The sequence below is a fragment of the Myotis daubentonii genome, chromosome 18, assembly GCF_963259705.1.
Source record: "Myotis daubentonii chromosome 18, mMyoDau2.1, whole genome shotgun sequence".
NCBI lineage: Eukaryota > Metazoa > Chordata > Mammalia > Chiroptera > Vespertilionidae > Myotis > Myotis daubentonii.
In genome coordinates, this window is record NC_081857.1 from 14,226,357 (window position 1) to 14,241,707 (window position 15,351).

The window sequence follows — 15,351 nt, forward strand, 5'->3', positions numbered from 1 at the left end:
CAGCAAAAGGGAGAATACCACCCTGGTTAGTCAGATCATACGTGGTTTTATTTTCTTTTTGCTTCCTGTGTCTTCTTTTCCTTTGATCGTATATATTGTTCAAATAAAAATATATATATTTATGGTCTACAGGTACAACCCCCTTTCGTATATAAAGCACTTCTAGCTCCTTCCCTACTCCTTCAAAAAAGTGAATTGACACATGTAAGCCCAAGCAACTTGGAATAGAGCTGTCTGTAGTCCCTTTTACAGATGGGAGTTTAGTCACTTACCCAAAGTCATACATCATGGTATACAGCCCAGCCAGGTCGAGAGTCTGGGGATCCTGAAGGCCCCTTCCAAGCCAGCACACTCACTGTGCACCATTTACTCAGCCCCTGGGCCCCACAGAGGTGAAGTATAAGATGATCTGACCCTCGCCCTTACCTCGGCCAGGCGGGAGTGCTTGTGCACGTTCTCGCCTTTCTGCACGCTGGGAGCCAGCTGCTGCAGGACACCCCTGCTACTTGTCAGCGCTCTGGTCAGCCGAGCAAACTTCCCCCAGCCTGGAGCATGCGGAAGAGAAAAGAGACAAGTTCAGCCACGTCCTGAAGGTACACAGACAGTCACACCACAAGTTACACTGTCAGAAGCAGACACCCCCCATGGCTTCCTGAGCTCCCTCCCCGTGGTCACAATGAAGCCTTGCCTGTCAGAAAAGCACACAGAGATGCTCAAATCTGTGCCGCTTTGCCCCGCACTCTCACTGTTTCCTCATTATGACTTTGTGACATAGGTAGGGCAGGTTTTAGCACCTGTTTACAAAAGGGAAACTGAGGCACGGGGTGCCTAGACACCTAGAAAGAGTCTAGAACTCAGATCTCTCCAATCTGGCCCAAGGCTTTCCGGCCAGACACCAGAGGCAATCGCGATGCTTCTCTGACCTTGTGACTGAGCTCAACCCCGGCATCTGATCTAGCAGAGACCCAGCTCACCCCGGGTTTCAAACAAACTGTCAATCGGCCATTCCATTCTCCAAAGCCAGGAGAATAAAAAATGAATTTATCCGGGTAAGTGGGGGAAAAGCATGGGCAGACTTTAGTCTGCTCTGGGATTGGGGGAAAGACAGTTGGTGACAGGTCCCCTTAAAACAAGGAACTCAGAGAGACTCAGACTGAACTCAGGATCCAGAGTCCCAGAAAGAATCTGGATACAAATCCCATCTCTGCCTCCAGCTTTGTAATCCCCAACAAGTTACCTGGGCTTAGTTATCTCATCTGTGAAGTGAACATTAAAATACTCTACCTCCCCACAGTCAGGGTGCGTTTGCCTGGTAAAACAAATGGGCTCTGATTGACGGGCTATAGCGGAGGTTGTCGCGAGGCCTCCTTGGCCATCTGGACTCGTCAGTCTATCCAGGAAAAGGACAATACTGATCTTTTTCTAATCCAGCACACTTGATACCCAGAATCTAGGATGTATGAGTGATCTTTACTGAGAATTTAAGACATATGGGTGATCTTTTTAAGGTCCCCAAAGACAACTGTCCCTTCCAAAATCCAACAACCCATTTGCATCAAGGTTGACCAAGGCAACTGCCTCACGGAGCCCTTGAAAGCCTGTCGGGGTTCTCAAGGCCAACCTTGGGGTTGAGGGTCCCCAGCAAATAAACAGAGCATGCAACTATTTTTCCATGACAGCTAAAATCAGGACAAGGTGATTTTATTTTTTGTCCTTTAAAGTTTGGCAGTATTCAGTGCCTGGCTGCAGAAACCTCATCGGCCAAGTGCTATCCTGGAGCACCTTCCCAACACAGACTCCGAATCCAGAGGACAATGCAGCTAAGCAGGAGAATGGCCCTGAATCCTTCCCCAGACCAGAAGAAATGGAACTGCAGCTCCTCTGAGAGTAGGTCCAGGGATACCAGGAAAGACAACCACAGGCCCCTCCCTGGGAACTCATGTCTGTCACTTTAAGTAGAAGCTGCAGAGGACCCCTGTAAGGCGTCCTCACCCCCATGGGAAGGCTTTCCTAATCTGTAGAGTCACAGATTCTCTGAGAGGAGCTGGTGCCATAACCCAACATCCAGAAGGGAACAATGGACACATGGGGCCAGGATGGATGGTCAATGTGGACACTATCTAAATGTCAAGTCTTCCTCCCCCATCTTTTCCCTATCGAGGTACAAATAACCAAAAATCTACAATGATGTCTTCAAGTAGAGGTCACTAAATCATCACCTTTCCATCATCCTAAGGGAATAAGACAAAATGTTAATACTGGGAGGGGGGGTGGGGGGACGGGAAGAAGGGGCCTGTGGCTTGTATCCATTACTCTGTTTCTTTCCCGAGTGCCTCACAAATCTCCCACATGAAGACACATTAAAACAGGCCGGCAGTTACCACCGCTTGCCAGAGCTCTCATCTCCAACTATTCTAAATTTCTGGCCTTCAAAAATCTCCTCTGGAGTTTTCCGTTCCGTTTGTTGTCTGCATTTGGCTCAAGTTTAGCTATACATTTAGAAGACATTACATGCATCTTTGAAAATGGGTTTGCTCCTTTAATGTGAGACTACTTGGTGGGGGTCTGAGAAAAAAACAAGAGGGGTGACTCATTCTTCGGTGAGCAATGCAGAGAGAAGGGCCTGAGCCTTACACTCTGGCTCTTCCCTGTGCACTTGCCCAAGGCTGGCTCAGCAGGAAGAATGGGACAGAGAAAAATACACTGTAGTCTATTCCCAATTACCCATAAGGACAGAAAGCAAGAGATAAACAAATGAAACCCCTGGAGCATCACAGATTCTTATTTCAGCCAAGAATTTCCACTTTCTCATTCAGCCTACACACATGCACGCACACGCACATGCACACGCACACACACGCACACGCCCCAGAGCTGTTCCCAAGCAGCAAACCTAGCTTGGCCTTCATGCCTGCTCCATACCATCTGTGGGTACTTTTTGTCAGAGAGCAAGGTAATAAGCCAAAAGATGGACAGAAAAGAGAAGAAGAGGAAGTCAAGGACCTGGATAATTCATCAAAAGGATCATGAGAGCTTATATATTAAATGAAAGAGGGGCTCAGAGAGCCTTTCCCAGGCCCGTCACCTGTGCTCAGAGCTCTGGGAGAAAGGCCAGTTACTTGGCGTCAAGTGTTAAATAGACTATTGCCATGTGTTTACCCCTTTGTGGGTTGTTTGTGGGAAAATATTAGGCACCAACTGATTTCTCGAATCCACTATTAGGATGCACTTGCCCCATTCCCAAGCCCAAAGTTAGGCACTGCATGATCAGAGAAAATAAAGTCATTTTAGAGATAATCAGCCCAAGTGGCTTTAAAGACTGATCTGAGGGTGGGAAAGCATCTTTTAAACAAGCCTAAGTCAGCAACACTCTTAAGACCCTGGATGCTGATGGACATGTGGGACCAAGACGCCGCTGCTGGACCTGTGGGATCTCACAATGAGAGAGCACGCCCAAGGAGAAATGTAAAGTCAGAGAGCAACCCAGCCACAGGGCAGCACATTTTCCATCTCGACTTGGTCCTTGAGGCCAGAACTGCAGTTTATAGGCTTATGAACAAGGCCTGGAGAATGATCACATTCTTCTATCATAAACAGAATCGTATAAAATTTGACCTTGTCCTAAGCAGACCACCAAATCAGCGTGGGCCAGGGGCACAGCGACATGACAAGTGGGAGGGTCTTCACGTATCTGCCATGGCTTTTGAAATGGACAGGCTTATAAAGCATGTCCAGGAGGAGTCGTTAGGCACGATCCACTAGCAGCATGCCTACATTGAGGACGAAAGTGTATGTGTGTGTGTGTATGTGTGTGTGTGTGTGTGTGTGTGTGTGTGAAGGAAATACATCGTTGAAGCAGGTTAAATGAAGTGGAACATTTTATTTCTGAAAAATAAACCTCAGTGAGTCTCACCACATCACTCATATAAGTGAGTCTCATTTATCACACAAAATGTGACTTATCTCTTCTTTCAGGTTTCATGAGAATCAAATGCAGACAGCAGGTGACATGTGAGGCGTGTTCTCTATTGAGTATGCCTTTCCCACTAAATAGCACCTACATGTCACCTGAAAATGTTCCAGTGGTGATGAAAACATTCTGGCTCGACCTAATCACGCAGTTTACGTTGTTAAGAGAAAACTTGCAAAAATAAGTGTCACAATATCTGATTACCTTTAAAATATTATTTGTGAGTTTATTCAGTTAAAGCAAATGGCCTTTCTAGGTGGCAGCAAGATGTCACTTAATCATGAGGGAGCCTATCACCAAGTAATAGCTCTTGCACTGAGAAATCTTCCAGTCAGAAACTAGAAAGCAGGGAATCCCACATCTGCAGGAGAAAGGGAGCCTGCAGGAGGCCGAGACACTGGTGGGAGACTTCACATCTGCTGTAGTCTTAAACCAAAAGGCAGGCTGAAATTGATTTGCTACACTATCAGGAAAAAATAAATAAAAATGGACTGGTATACACAGTACTATGCTCTGAGCTCTGTAAATGTGAGCATCCAAATGTGCTAGGATTTTAAATATCCTCACGGAACACAGCCCCTGAGAGCATCCACATAATTAATGCTTTTTAGTTCCTCCTATAATTCCCATTTAACAATCACAATTTGGTCACATTGAGAATAATAGGCCCCAGTTTGCCTCCCCTGGGTTCCACTCTCATCTCTCTGCTGTGTCGCAGGAAACCATGGGCGCAGAGCTCTCTGGCAGAGCTGGGAAATCAACCACAGGCACAGAGCCAGGGAGCACTGCAGTATGAATGCGCCCCTAGCCTCCCAGTTATCATGAGTAGACGCTTTGGAAGAGGGATGGAAAAGAATGTCATGACACCCTCGAATCCCAAACCTCTGGGAACAACGTGCCATCTTTTATATATCCTGATGAGTGGGCCTCTTCAGGAGGACAGTTGTTCCAGAAATCTGAGCCGTCTCCTTTCCTAATCACCAATATTATTCAAACGATGCATGCATGTGGTGTGGCTGAGATGTATGGTAACATCTGTTGTCACAGCTGATTAAATGACACCCATGGAAATGTTACTCGTGCTCATTAATACCATGTTTCAAATAAATGAAATGGCTGCAGACTTACTCAACCACACTTATAGAAATGGGCTAAAATCTACTTTAACAATCTTGAAATCCTAGAACTCAGTCAAATTTAAAGATGTGTGTATACATAAAGATGAATGTGGCCAAGGACTACCTCATTTAGGTGACTGACATCTGTCATGTGAAAACCCAAGAGGATTCTGATGAGGCCAGAGATGCCCAACTACCTTCTTCTAAACTTCATTGGAAAGGATTGATCTGAACAGGTATAAAACTGATTCAGATGCTTTCCTAAACAAAGCTTTTATTCTCCCCTTCTCCTCCCTCAATACATTCCAGAGCAATAAAATGCTTTACTATCAAAGTTTAAATCTTGATCTTTGTGTAGAGATTTCCTTGGCAACCTCAAATTCTCTGTAATGCAGCTCACAATGCAGGCAAAAAAAAAAAAGCCACAAATATACAAATCAGAATTACAAACCTTTACATGAATCATCTTCAATTGGCTGTTTGAAAGCTGTTATGTCACTGAAAGTGCAAAGAAATAAAACCACTTTATCCTGTTCGTTTCGAATTGGAGCAATTTTCACAAAGAACCACACAGGTGTCCCTGAAAGAAATATCAAAAGACTGGTCAGTCATTTGCATTCTCATTTGAGGGGCTATGGAAGCAAAGAATTGAGAATGAATAGCTACAAATATTAATTTTTTTTTAAAAAAAAACACTTCACTCCTTCAGGTACTGGGGTTATTATGCCATTAATTTCTCTTCTTGCTGGAATAAAAACCTTCACAGTGCCTACTTAGTGTGGCTTTTCTTCTGTTAAAATAATGTTGTAAGCGCAGATCTCTTAACCCTTGTAAAACTATGAGAAAATGGGTTGAAAAATCCCTCCAAATGTATGGTAATAGCTAAGGCCCAGAGACACAAAGACTTACTTGACCATGTGATGGAGTAAAGAGAAGGGGCCAGAATGGGCACTGCCAACACGGCCGGCAAACCATGCAAACCCAAATTTCCTAAAGGGCCCCAGTGTCAAAATCCAGTTTGGGAATCCATCCAATGTGGCCCATATGCTCCATCAACCATGGACCAGAAACTGTATTTCTAAGTCTCTCTCCCCAAAATAAAAATTCTAAAGGTCCAGTACAATAGCAAGTGACAACACACTGAGAAGGGGAAGAATCACCTCACTGATTCTCCAGCAAAGGCTCCCTGAGAAAGGGAGTTTTCCAGGTGGTTTGGGGTTGTGATTACATTAGTGCCTCAGAAAGCTCAGTGAAAGTGGTTCAACTTTTAGTCCTTGCTCCTGAGCTAAAGTAGGGGATAAATGAGCTCTTCCAAAGCGCTGTCCTAATCCACAGAAGGAGAAACTGAGCAGGGCTCCTCTCACTGACTCCTCATATACCCGCTCAAGTACCAGCCAAATACCTACACAAAGTCAGTCTCCAGCTTCCAAAACATAATGAGGGAAAACAAGTGTTTTCTATCTCCAGAGGACATCAGCAAGTCTCACCGATCAATTCTGTGATACAAAATTAAATGAGGCACAGAGCAATGACAAATCCCTCCCTATCTAGTTCTTGTCTCCCAGTCCCTAAAACAGCATCGGTCATATAAGAACCTACTATTTGTTGAATTTTGCATAACTGGGCTAGTAATTTTACATACTATTTGATAGCCATTTTCAAGTTAAAATACAATAAATATTTCTCTATGTTAAGTATTAGGGAAGCTTCCAGGCACTGAGCTCAGTATTTAATTTACTTTATTTTAGGAGATAGAAAGCAAATAGCTCAATGAATCTTGGAGATGGAAATAGATCCCCAAGAGGTCACCTGGGTCTCTCTGCCCACAATCACATCAGCTTTCATATCATACAACACAGATAGACATCTTTGATTAACATTAGGATTAGCCAGTCTAACTTAATAACTAGTTTACATATCCAGCTACACCACTTATATAAATATGACTAACCCATGAAAAACAGGCAGCAAATAGATTAAAAGAGAATTGTTCACCTTAAACCTTAATTATCTATGGGTTCATCTATAGTTAATTTTAATTCGCTGTCCATTTTCCCTTTCCATAATTTTCAGCTGCCAGTTTCTGGGTGCTCTTAGAAGACAACTGGATTATAATGTCACTAAGAAAAATGTGTTTTGAAAGAAAAATCCACTATACAAAGATCACAAATGGCTTTCCAAAATCAAGAAAATGTGGCCTCTGAATTATCCACTGTTTTTGGAAAGTCTGTGTACTGCTTCTCCCGGTCTCCTCCTAAGAAGCTGTGGGGTTGAAAATCCTTTTCAATAAAGCAACGGAAAACTAAAAAGAAAACATCACACCAACTGAGCCCATGTGCCCACAGCTCTCGGGTGTATCCTAGCTGGTAAGACAAAAAGCAAACAAATCAAAAAACCATTTTCTTTTTGCTCTAAAGAAAACTTTAAGCGATTTTCGTTTAAGGTGGTAAACCAGAAAGCACTTCTAATTTATCGAAGTTATAAATCAGATGAGGGGACAGCTATGATTGATGTCTAACATCAGCAGCCCTGTCTTGCTGGAGTCCCCAGCACCCTCCCCTTCACAGCTGCCACGATGGGTCCTCCACTGTGCTCTATCGGCCTGTGAACATTCCAGTTGGGGCTGTACCATCTAATCTTTATATTCCATTCATGACTACTGGAATTGATGACAACCTACATCTTCCAGATCATGAGAGCCATTATGTCAGTCATATTGCGGGGGGGTGGGGGGGAGGTCTCTTCATTTTATCACAGTTCCAGCTCATCATGAATTCTCCCATTTCAACAGTTCAGACTGCTTAAAACTGAGTGCTTCTCTTCACTAAATTGTTCCCACTGCTTGCTTCCAGAAATGCTCCCCTATTAAACACATGCTATTTTGATCATCCCTTTTCTACTGAATATACTAGTATATCTTGTACCAAAAATTCGTATAGTTGGTCTTTATTGCCTTAGAGTTCGTCTCCAGCTGATCATTTGAACATGTTGAGGGAGGAACCTTCTTTTCCCTAATCTGATGTTTCTCTGTACAAGGACATCTTTCAATGTAACACTCCAGGCCTTTTTCCTGGGCTGCTAATTTGGGGGACAAGAATTGGACATGGGCAGCTTGTCTACTTCTCCCGCTCTACTTTCTTAGAGATTAATCTGCATTCTGCTATGCTCCTCCATTTTATAAATGTTGGGGGGGGGGTATCAAAGGACAGAGCGGATGGCTGCTAGGAGGAGAACTGAAGTTCTCCCATGCTACCTGGGATGGGTAGGTAAGTCTGTCTAATTCCAGGATTCATTTTAAGAAACTGTTGACCTAAAAAAAATAGTCAGTAATTTTACCTGCATAAATGGGCTTATTCGGGGATAACAAAGAATTACAATTCCAGACATGGAAGCTATGGCAAAACCATAGGCAAGTCTGGAGAACAAAGGAGAGAAACCTTTTTTTTTTAAGAGGAAAGAGATGGGGGAGGTGTGTTGGGAGGGACTTTTACAAACACTGGAGAAAGCTGGGATTTCCAAGTGCAGTGGTTTTCACTGGCAGAGTTATTGAAAGGGCTGAGCTGTTGCCAGGCCAGGGTAGGCAAGTAGAAACTTCTTGTTGGAGATGCAAAGTATGGGTCTCTTCCTGTTTTGGGGTAATTGATCATGAGTGGTAGGCTGTGAGAGCTCCCCCTACAGGCCCTCCCAACTCTATTTTAGTTGAGGTTCCCTTTATTTTCACAAAACTCCCTTGCCTACAGATATGATCTACATTTTCCAGGATCAGCTTTACTAGCCATAAAGATGATGTTTTATCCTCCATTTGCCCAATGTCTACATCTCTCTCAATCAGTTCTGTTCACAGGCAGGGAAAGATGGTGCTATGTAATGACCCCATCAAACCTTTACAATTGAGAACTGTCTCTTTAACTAGATCATAATCCACTCCAAGGAGATCTGATCTACTTTCTGCCTTATCATCCAGCACCCCATATTCCAATGGCATCTAATGAGGGTCACAGTAGGCCACTGCATTGCTCGACTCCAGGAGCCGCCATCCTGAAGTGGTGAAACTCCACCACCTTGGCAGGGTAGGTGCTCTAGAAATGCTTGCTGAGTTTCAAAGTAATAAATCCTGCTTCCAGTGTCTTCACAGTCACTCAGACCTGCCTCTCCCCCAAATTGTCACTACCCAAGCAATCCAGAAAAGCAAGTAGAATGGGTTCAAATTGTCATCTCTGAAATTCTTCCAATGGACAACATGAGTCCCTCCTAGGTGTCGCAGACCAGCTTTTCCTCTTAAGAGCAAAGGTATATATATATTCAAGCCCTTTGACTCCGTTCAGACCTAGATCTGCACAGGACAGCTGGCCTAGAGGGATCTCTCCTAGAATCGAGACTTTGCAGCAAGATCCATTCCACGAAGATATAAGAAAGAAAGTAAATGCACAAATAATCACACACACACACACACACAATTAAAATTCTGCCTCCTCACCCAACTATCTGCAGTGGAAAAACCAAGAAAAGCAAATATTTGAGGTCCTGTTTCTGTGAAAAGGACAAAGAGGCAATGATTAACTTTCTACTAAAGGAAGATCAATACACCCATCCAGGAGAAACAGCATCTGACAATCCTACAGAGAGCAAAGGCTGCTGCTGCTGTGAAGAGCAGCTCTTTTCTGGCGGAGGATGCCCACTGGAGGGGCAGTTCAGGTCAAGCTCCTCCTTCTGGTCACTCTGTGAATCTCACCCCCTACCTAGCTCCCTTGGGTCATGTACTTATGAACCTGACACCTAGCCTGGCGGTGGGGTTTTTCAACCCCAGCAGTCAGATAACAAAAGAGGACGGCTCGAGGACATACCGATGGCCAAGAGACACATAAAAAAGGCTCAAGGTCACTAACCATCAGAGAGATGAGAATTAAAAGGACAATGAGGTATCACCTCACACCTGTCAGAATGGCTACCATCAAGAAATAAACAAAGGACAAGTGCTGGTGAGGATGTGGGGAAAAAGGAACCCTAGTACACTGAATCTGATATGTGTTTTCAGATGGGACTGTTCAGGCAAAGGGGCACTGGATTCCACATTCAGTTCATCCAAGTGTTCTCCCAACACAAAACTGCTACCAAGACCCACATCTTTTCCTCGGTCTCATCTTGCTTTAAATAACCAAATGCTAAACCTTTCTTGACTCCCCTTGGGGACATTATTTCATCATGATACACCCAGACTCACTTGCAGAACTTAAAAATGTTTCAGATTAGTCCTCCGAATTTTCACTTACATCTTAGAAGACAGCATAAGAATAAAAAGAAATCTGGGATCAGATAAAAAAAAACAAACACAACAATACAAGAAAAACAGCAAGGCTCAGGTGTATGAGAGTATTTTTGGCCTCCATCATCTTCTCCCTAGCCTGGGCCTTCTCCCAGGTACTCTCTGTAACCAGGCAGCCAGGCTACATTCAACAACAACAGAATCGGCCAAACCACTGCGATTGGCTCTTGGGAAGGGCTGCATGTGCTGGGCCATTCGGCTAGGTCCAGAGGCAGGACCAGGGAATGGCAGCCTGCCCCAGAAAACAGACTAGTGGCCTGCGGTCAACTTCATTAAGACAAATAGCTAGCACACAGAGGATGAGACAGCACCAGGGGGACATAGTTGGCCACTGGCCAGTAGAACAACTGATTTGGAATCCCAAGCCCTGGGTTTGAGCCCTATCTCTGTTTATTTTGTGGCTTGGCCAGGTCACTTTAACTTCCCTAGGAATCAGTTTTCCCCGTTTTTAAATGGGGATAATAGACCTACTTAAAAATAAAAGAAATATATGTGTGTGTGTGTGTGTGTGTGTATGCATGTACATATGTATATGTGTGTATGTATGTATATGTATATATGTATGTATATGTATGCTACATAGGTATTTAAAACTACTACTTTCCTTTCTCCTTTCCTTTTAAATTTTTCACCTGTCCGATTGAAATGCTCATATAACCTTTCAGGGTTGTTTGGATGACTTAAAAAGAGAATGTATCTCAAGGAATTTAATGAAACTCCAAACCTGCCTCCAACCATTTTAAAAGGAAAGGGGCCAGATTCAACCATAACAAAGGGAAAGCTAGGGAAAAAAATCAATGCTTACACCTCGATGTAATAAATATTTGATTAAAGAACAAAAAGCAAAATCTAAATAGAGAGAGTTACACTGCTTGTAGATAAGAAGATTCAATTTTGTAAAATGTCAGACCTCCCCATTTAATATATAAACTTAATACAATTTTAATCAGAATATCAATTATTCTTTTTCCCTTTGTTTTCCTTGGAGCTTGATGAATGGAAATGCAATTCAAATTGAAAAATAAAAGTAGAATGGCCAAGAAATCTTTGAAAAGAAAGGGTCATTGGCATTGGCCCTAAAAAAAGCAACAATAAAAATAGTGATATCATTTGTTGAGTGCTTCCCACAATGAAGCCAAGCCCTGACACATGGTTTACTTCTCACAACTCTGTGAGATGAAATTGCTACTAAGACATTATCTCCATTTTAAATGTGGGGAAGATCAGTGGGAAAGCATTTTTAATCAAACTTACATATCTAATAAATTACAAAAGGATGCCCTAGCTGGTTTGGCTCAGTGGATAGATTGTTGGCCTGTGGATTGAAGGGTCTGGGGGTCTGATTATGGTCAAGGCACATGCCCATGTTGTGGGCTTAATCCCCAGTAGGGGGTTTGCAGGAGGCAGCCAATCAATGATTCTCTCTCATCATTGATGTTTCTATCTCTCTCTCCCTCTTCCTTCCTCTCTGAAAAAAATAAAAATTACAAAAGGATTTCTTGGAAAGGAGAGGAGAGAAACAAACCCAGGAATGTGAGAAATTTAGCATATAAAGAAAAGGGCATTTCAAATTAGAAGGAAAGAACTGTATTCTTTAAAAATAGTACAGAAATCCCCCATTATTGTGGGTTCGTTTTCCGAGGTTTCAGTTACCTGCGGTCAATTGTGGCACAAAAATATTTAATGGAAAATTCCAGAAATAAACACTTCATACGTTTTAAATTGCACATCGTCCTGAATAGTGTGGTGAAATCTCGAACTGCTCTGAGTACTGGGATGAAATCTTCAAGGGCCTGCCATGCCGCCCAGGATGTGAACCATCCCTTTGTCCAGCATCTCCAATCCGTATGTGCTCCCACCCACTAGTCACTCAGTAGCTGTCTCGGTCATCAAATCGACTGCCGCAGTATTCCAGTGCTTGTGTTCCACGAACCCTTATTTTACTTAATAATGTCTCCAAAGTGCAAGAGTAGTGATGCTGGCAATTCAGACATGCCAGTGAGAAGCCGTAAAGTGCTTCCCTTACGTGAAAAGGCAGGACAATATATGTAGGTTTCAATACTATTCAGGGTTTCAGACATCCATTGGGGGGTCACAGATAAGGGAGGACAACTATACTGAGACAACCGAATAGACAATGTGGAAAGTCAGTTAAGTTTGATTACTATGACATGTAACATATAAAAATAAATTCCTTCCCAGCCAGTATGGCTCAGTTGGTTGGGCCAGTATGGCTCAGTTGGTTGAGCATTGTCCCACACACCAAGAGGTCACCAGGTTCAATTTCCAGTCAGAGCCCATGCCCGAATTGCAGGCGCAATCCCTAGTAGGGGGAGCATGCAAGAGGCAGTTGATTGATGTTTCTCTCTCATTGATGTTTCTCTCTCTCTCCCTCTCTTTCTCCCTCTCCCTTCCTCTTTCTAAAATCAATAAAAACCACATAAAAAATAATAATAATAAATAAATTCCTAAGTGTTAGATAAAGCTCAGAAACACAAAGGGAAACACTGACTTAAAAATGTTATACTTTTATATATAAAGAATAATTTTAATAGGAGAAATATTTTTCAGTATGTGTATGATTTATCAGTATTCCTTAATCTAAGCAGCTCCTCACACTGAATAAGTAAAAGACCATCCATTAGGAAAATAGGCAAAATAAGATTGTTTTCCTATTACATTCATCTCCACAACTAGATTGTAACCTTTTCAAAGGCAGAGTCAGTTTCTTATATCTGGATACCCACAGGCCTACAGTAGGTAATCAATAAGTACTTGGCCAGCAGCTTCTCCTTGCTGGCTTGGCAGAAGTTTCTCTGATGGAGAATCGGGCCCAGAGCTCCAGAACTCGGGGCCACCGGCCTCGCCACAAGTTGTGGAGTTGGCCGCACACTGGGGAGTGTGACCTGGAGGGTGTACTGCTTTCATTCAGGGCTGATACTTCTTGATTTTCTTGCTTGAAAAATGGAAAAAGTAACTGACTAGCACAATAGTGACTGCCTAAATATTTACTGAATGGGTTTATTAATGACTGTCATTTATGTCAGAAAATGTTCTAGCTTACTGAGAAATACCTAAGTAACAATACAAAATATAGAGCGCTACCAAAATGCCCAGGTTTATTGGTTCAACTGGTCAATAGACATAAACCTGTCAGATAATCCATCCTTCAAGATATGAATATTCCATATGCTCACTCCAAATCACACCATGAAGCCTTCTACTCCCAACTCCCCCAAAGGTTAGAAAAACATGAATGCTTATCAAAGCAGATCCTTTCTACAAAGTTGTCCTTGCAAATACTAAAGAATGGGAGAGGAGAAAAAATAATCAAAACAATTTATTAAAAAGCTTATGAAAATAAGTAAGAAAAACACTAGAATTAAATAGAATACCGTATATGGGCAAAGAATCTGAACAATTAACATAATAGGGTAATTTAAAATACTAAGTAGGAAAACTATTCAATCTCACTAGCATTAAAAAATACTCATTAAACAAAAAAAAATTTACTTGTAGGCAATTTGCTAAGTTACACTATTAAATGCTAGTACAGTATGACGAGTCAGATGCTCGTAATCTTCAAGTGAACTTTGGAAATGGGTTCAATTTCCCAGAACACTATTTGGCAAATGTCTCAGAAATCTTAGTTCATAATCTTTGACACAGTAACACTCAACTTCTAGGAAAAATTTCATAAAGTCCACAAAATATCTTTGCACAAAGATATTCACTTTAACATGTGTTTAATAAAGAAAATTTAGAGCCTTATAAATATCCAACAATAGAGGAAGTATCAATAAACTTCTTTCTAGATGATGTTTATGAGGAATTTTAATGATGGGGAAATTTTTGTGATGAAGATTACATAATTGTATGATTGCAAATTGCATCTATGTCAACATATCAATTATGTAACATGTGCACAGGCAAAAAAATGAAAGGAAACACACCAAACAGCTAAGAGTATAGGAGTATTTCTCTGAGTCTTTGAGGCTTTGGGGTGATTGTTTTTCTTCTTTATACCCTCATGTATTCTCCATAGTAAACATGCAATCATTTAAAAATGAGAGAAAAATAAACACTCTTTTAGATGATGACATTTCACATTTTAAAAATCTCCACGGGGTTGACGTTTCCCCCGTGGGACACTACACTGCTTCGAAATGCTGAAAGTTTCCATCTAATGAACCGAAAGTTTGAAAGCAGGAGCAAACTCTGCCTCCTCCTTCCTCTCCTCCCATCCACGTAGGTTGAGTCTGGTTTTCCGGGGCATCGCCCGTCGGTCCAGCCCCACACTGCTCATTGCCCCGCTTCAATGCCCTCCCTCTGAATCTCATACTTTTCTTTCACTCATCTGTTTCTTGGGGACTATCCTTTCAAAGTCACTAACACAAACATTCGCTGAGCAGCTCCTCCAGGCCAGGCTCTTGGCTAGATTCTTGGAGAGTTTTACTTCAGACCAGACGGGAGTCCTGACAGTAAAAGTGGTGCTTCCCACCTCCTGGGCACTGCCTGGGGCTGGGCAAACTGAGGAAGAGCCAATCAGTGGGCACCACTGACAAAGTTCTGCACTCAGGCTCCTCCCACCACCCCTCCCCACCACCACCACCACCCACATCTCACCCTCTCAACTGCCTGGTCCCCTAAAGAGGCCACATTCATCTTGTCACCAGGGTGGTTCCTAACAGCCACCACCTCCAGTCTCCAATGCTCCATTCCATCCCTACACTCTACTGGAATCATCTTTCTAAAATGAAAGTCTGATTATCTGCTTAACCCTGCTTAAAGCCCCTCCATGCCCCTCACCCCCACCCTCCTTCCCCACCACTGCTGCTCCTGAGAAAAATTCCAAACTCTTTAACATGGCTGTGTCATTGGCCCTTAGTAACCTTGCAGCCCCATTGGCCACCCCTCACTTGCTTACATTTTTATGTAAT

At 42.7% G+C, this 15,351-nt stretch overlaps 1 protein-coding gene across 4 annotated transcripts in view; it reads right to left on the reverse strand.

Moving 5' to 3' along the window:
* The window catches only part of KCNH1 (potassium voltage-gated channel subfamily H member 1), a 263,834-nt gene that overhangs the window by 224,579 nt on the left and 23,904 nt on the right, over positions 1 to 15,351 (reverse strand). For 2 of the 4 annotated variants that reach the window (XM_059675362.1, XM_059675363.1), the window contains exons 4-5: positions 5,540 to 5,668; positions 427 to 545 (exon numbers count right to left, since the gene is read on the reverse strand). In XM_059675362.1, coding sequence (XP_059531345.1) covers positions 427 to 545; positions 5,540 to 5,668 — 248 coding nt within the window. Of the gene's footprint in view, positions 1 to 426; positions 546 to 5,539; positions 5,669 to 6,494; positions 6,585 to 15,351 lie in introns of all 4 variants that reach the window. The other 2 variants (XM_059675366.1, XM_059675365.1) reach the window with 2 other exon arrangements.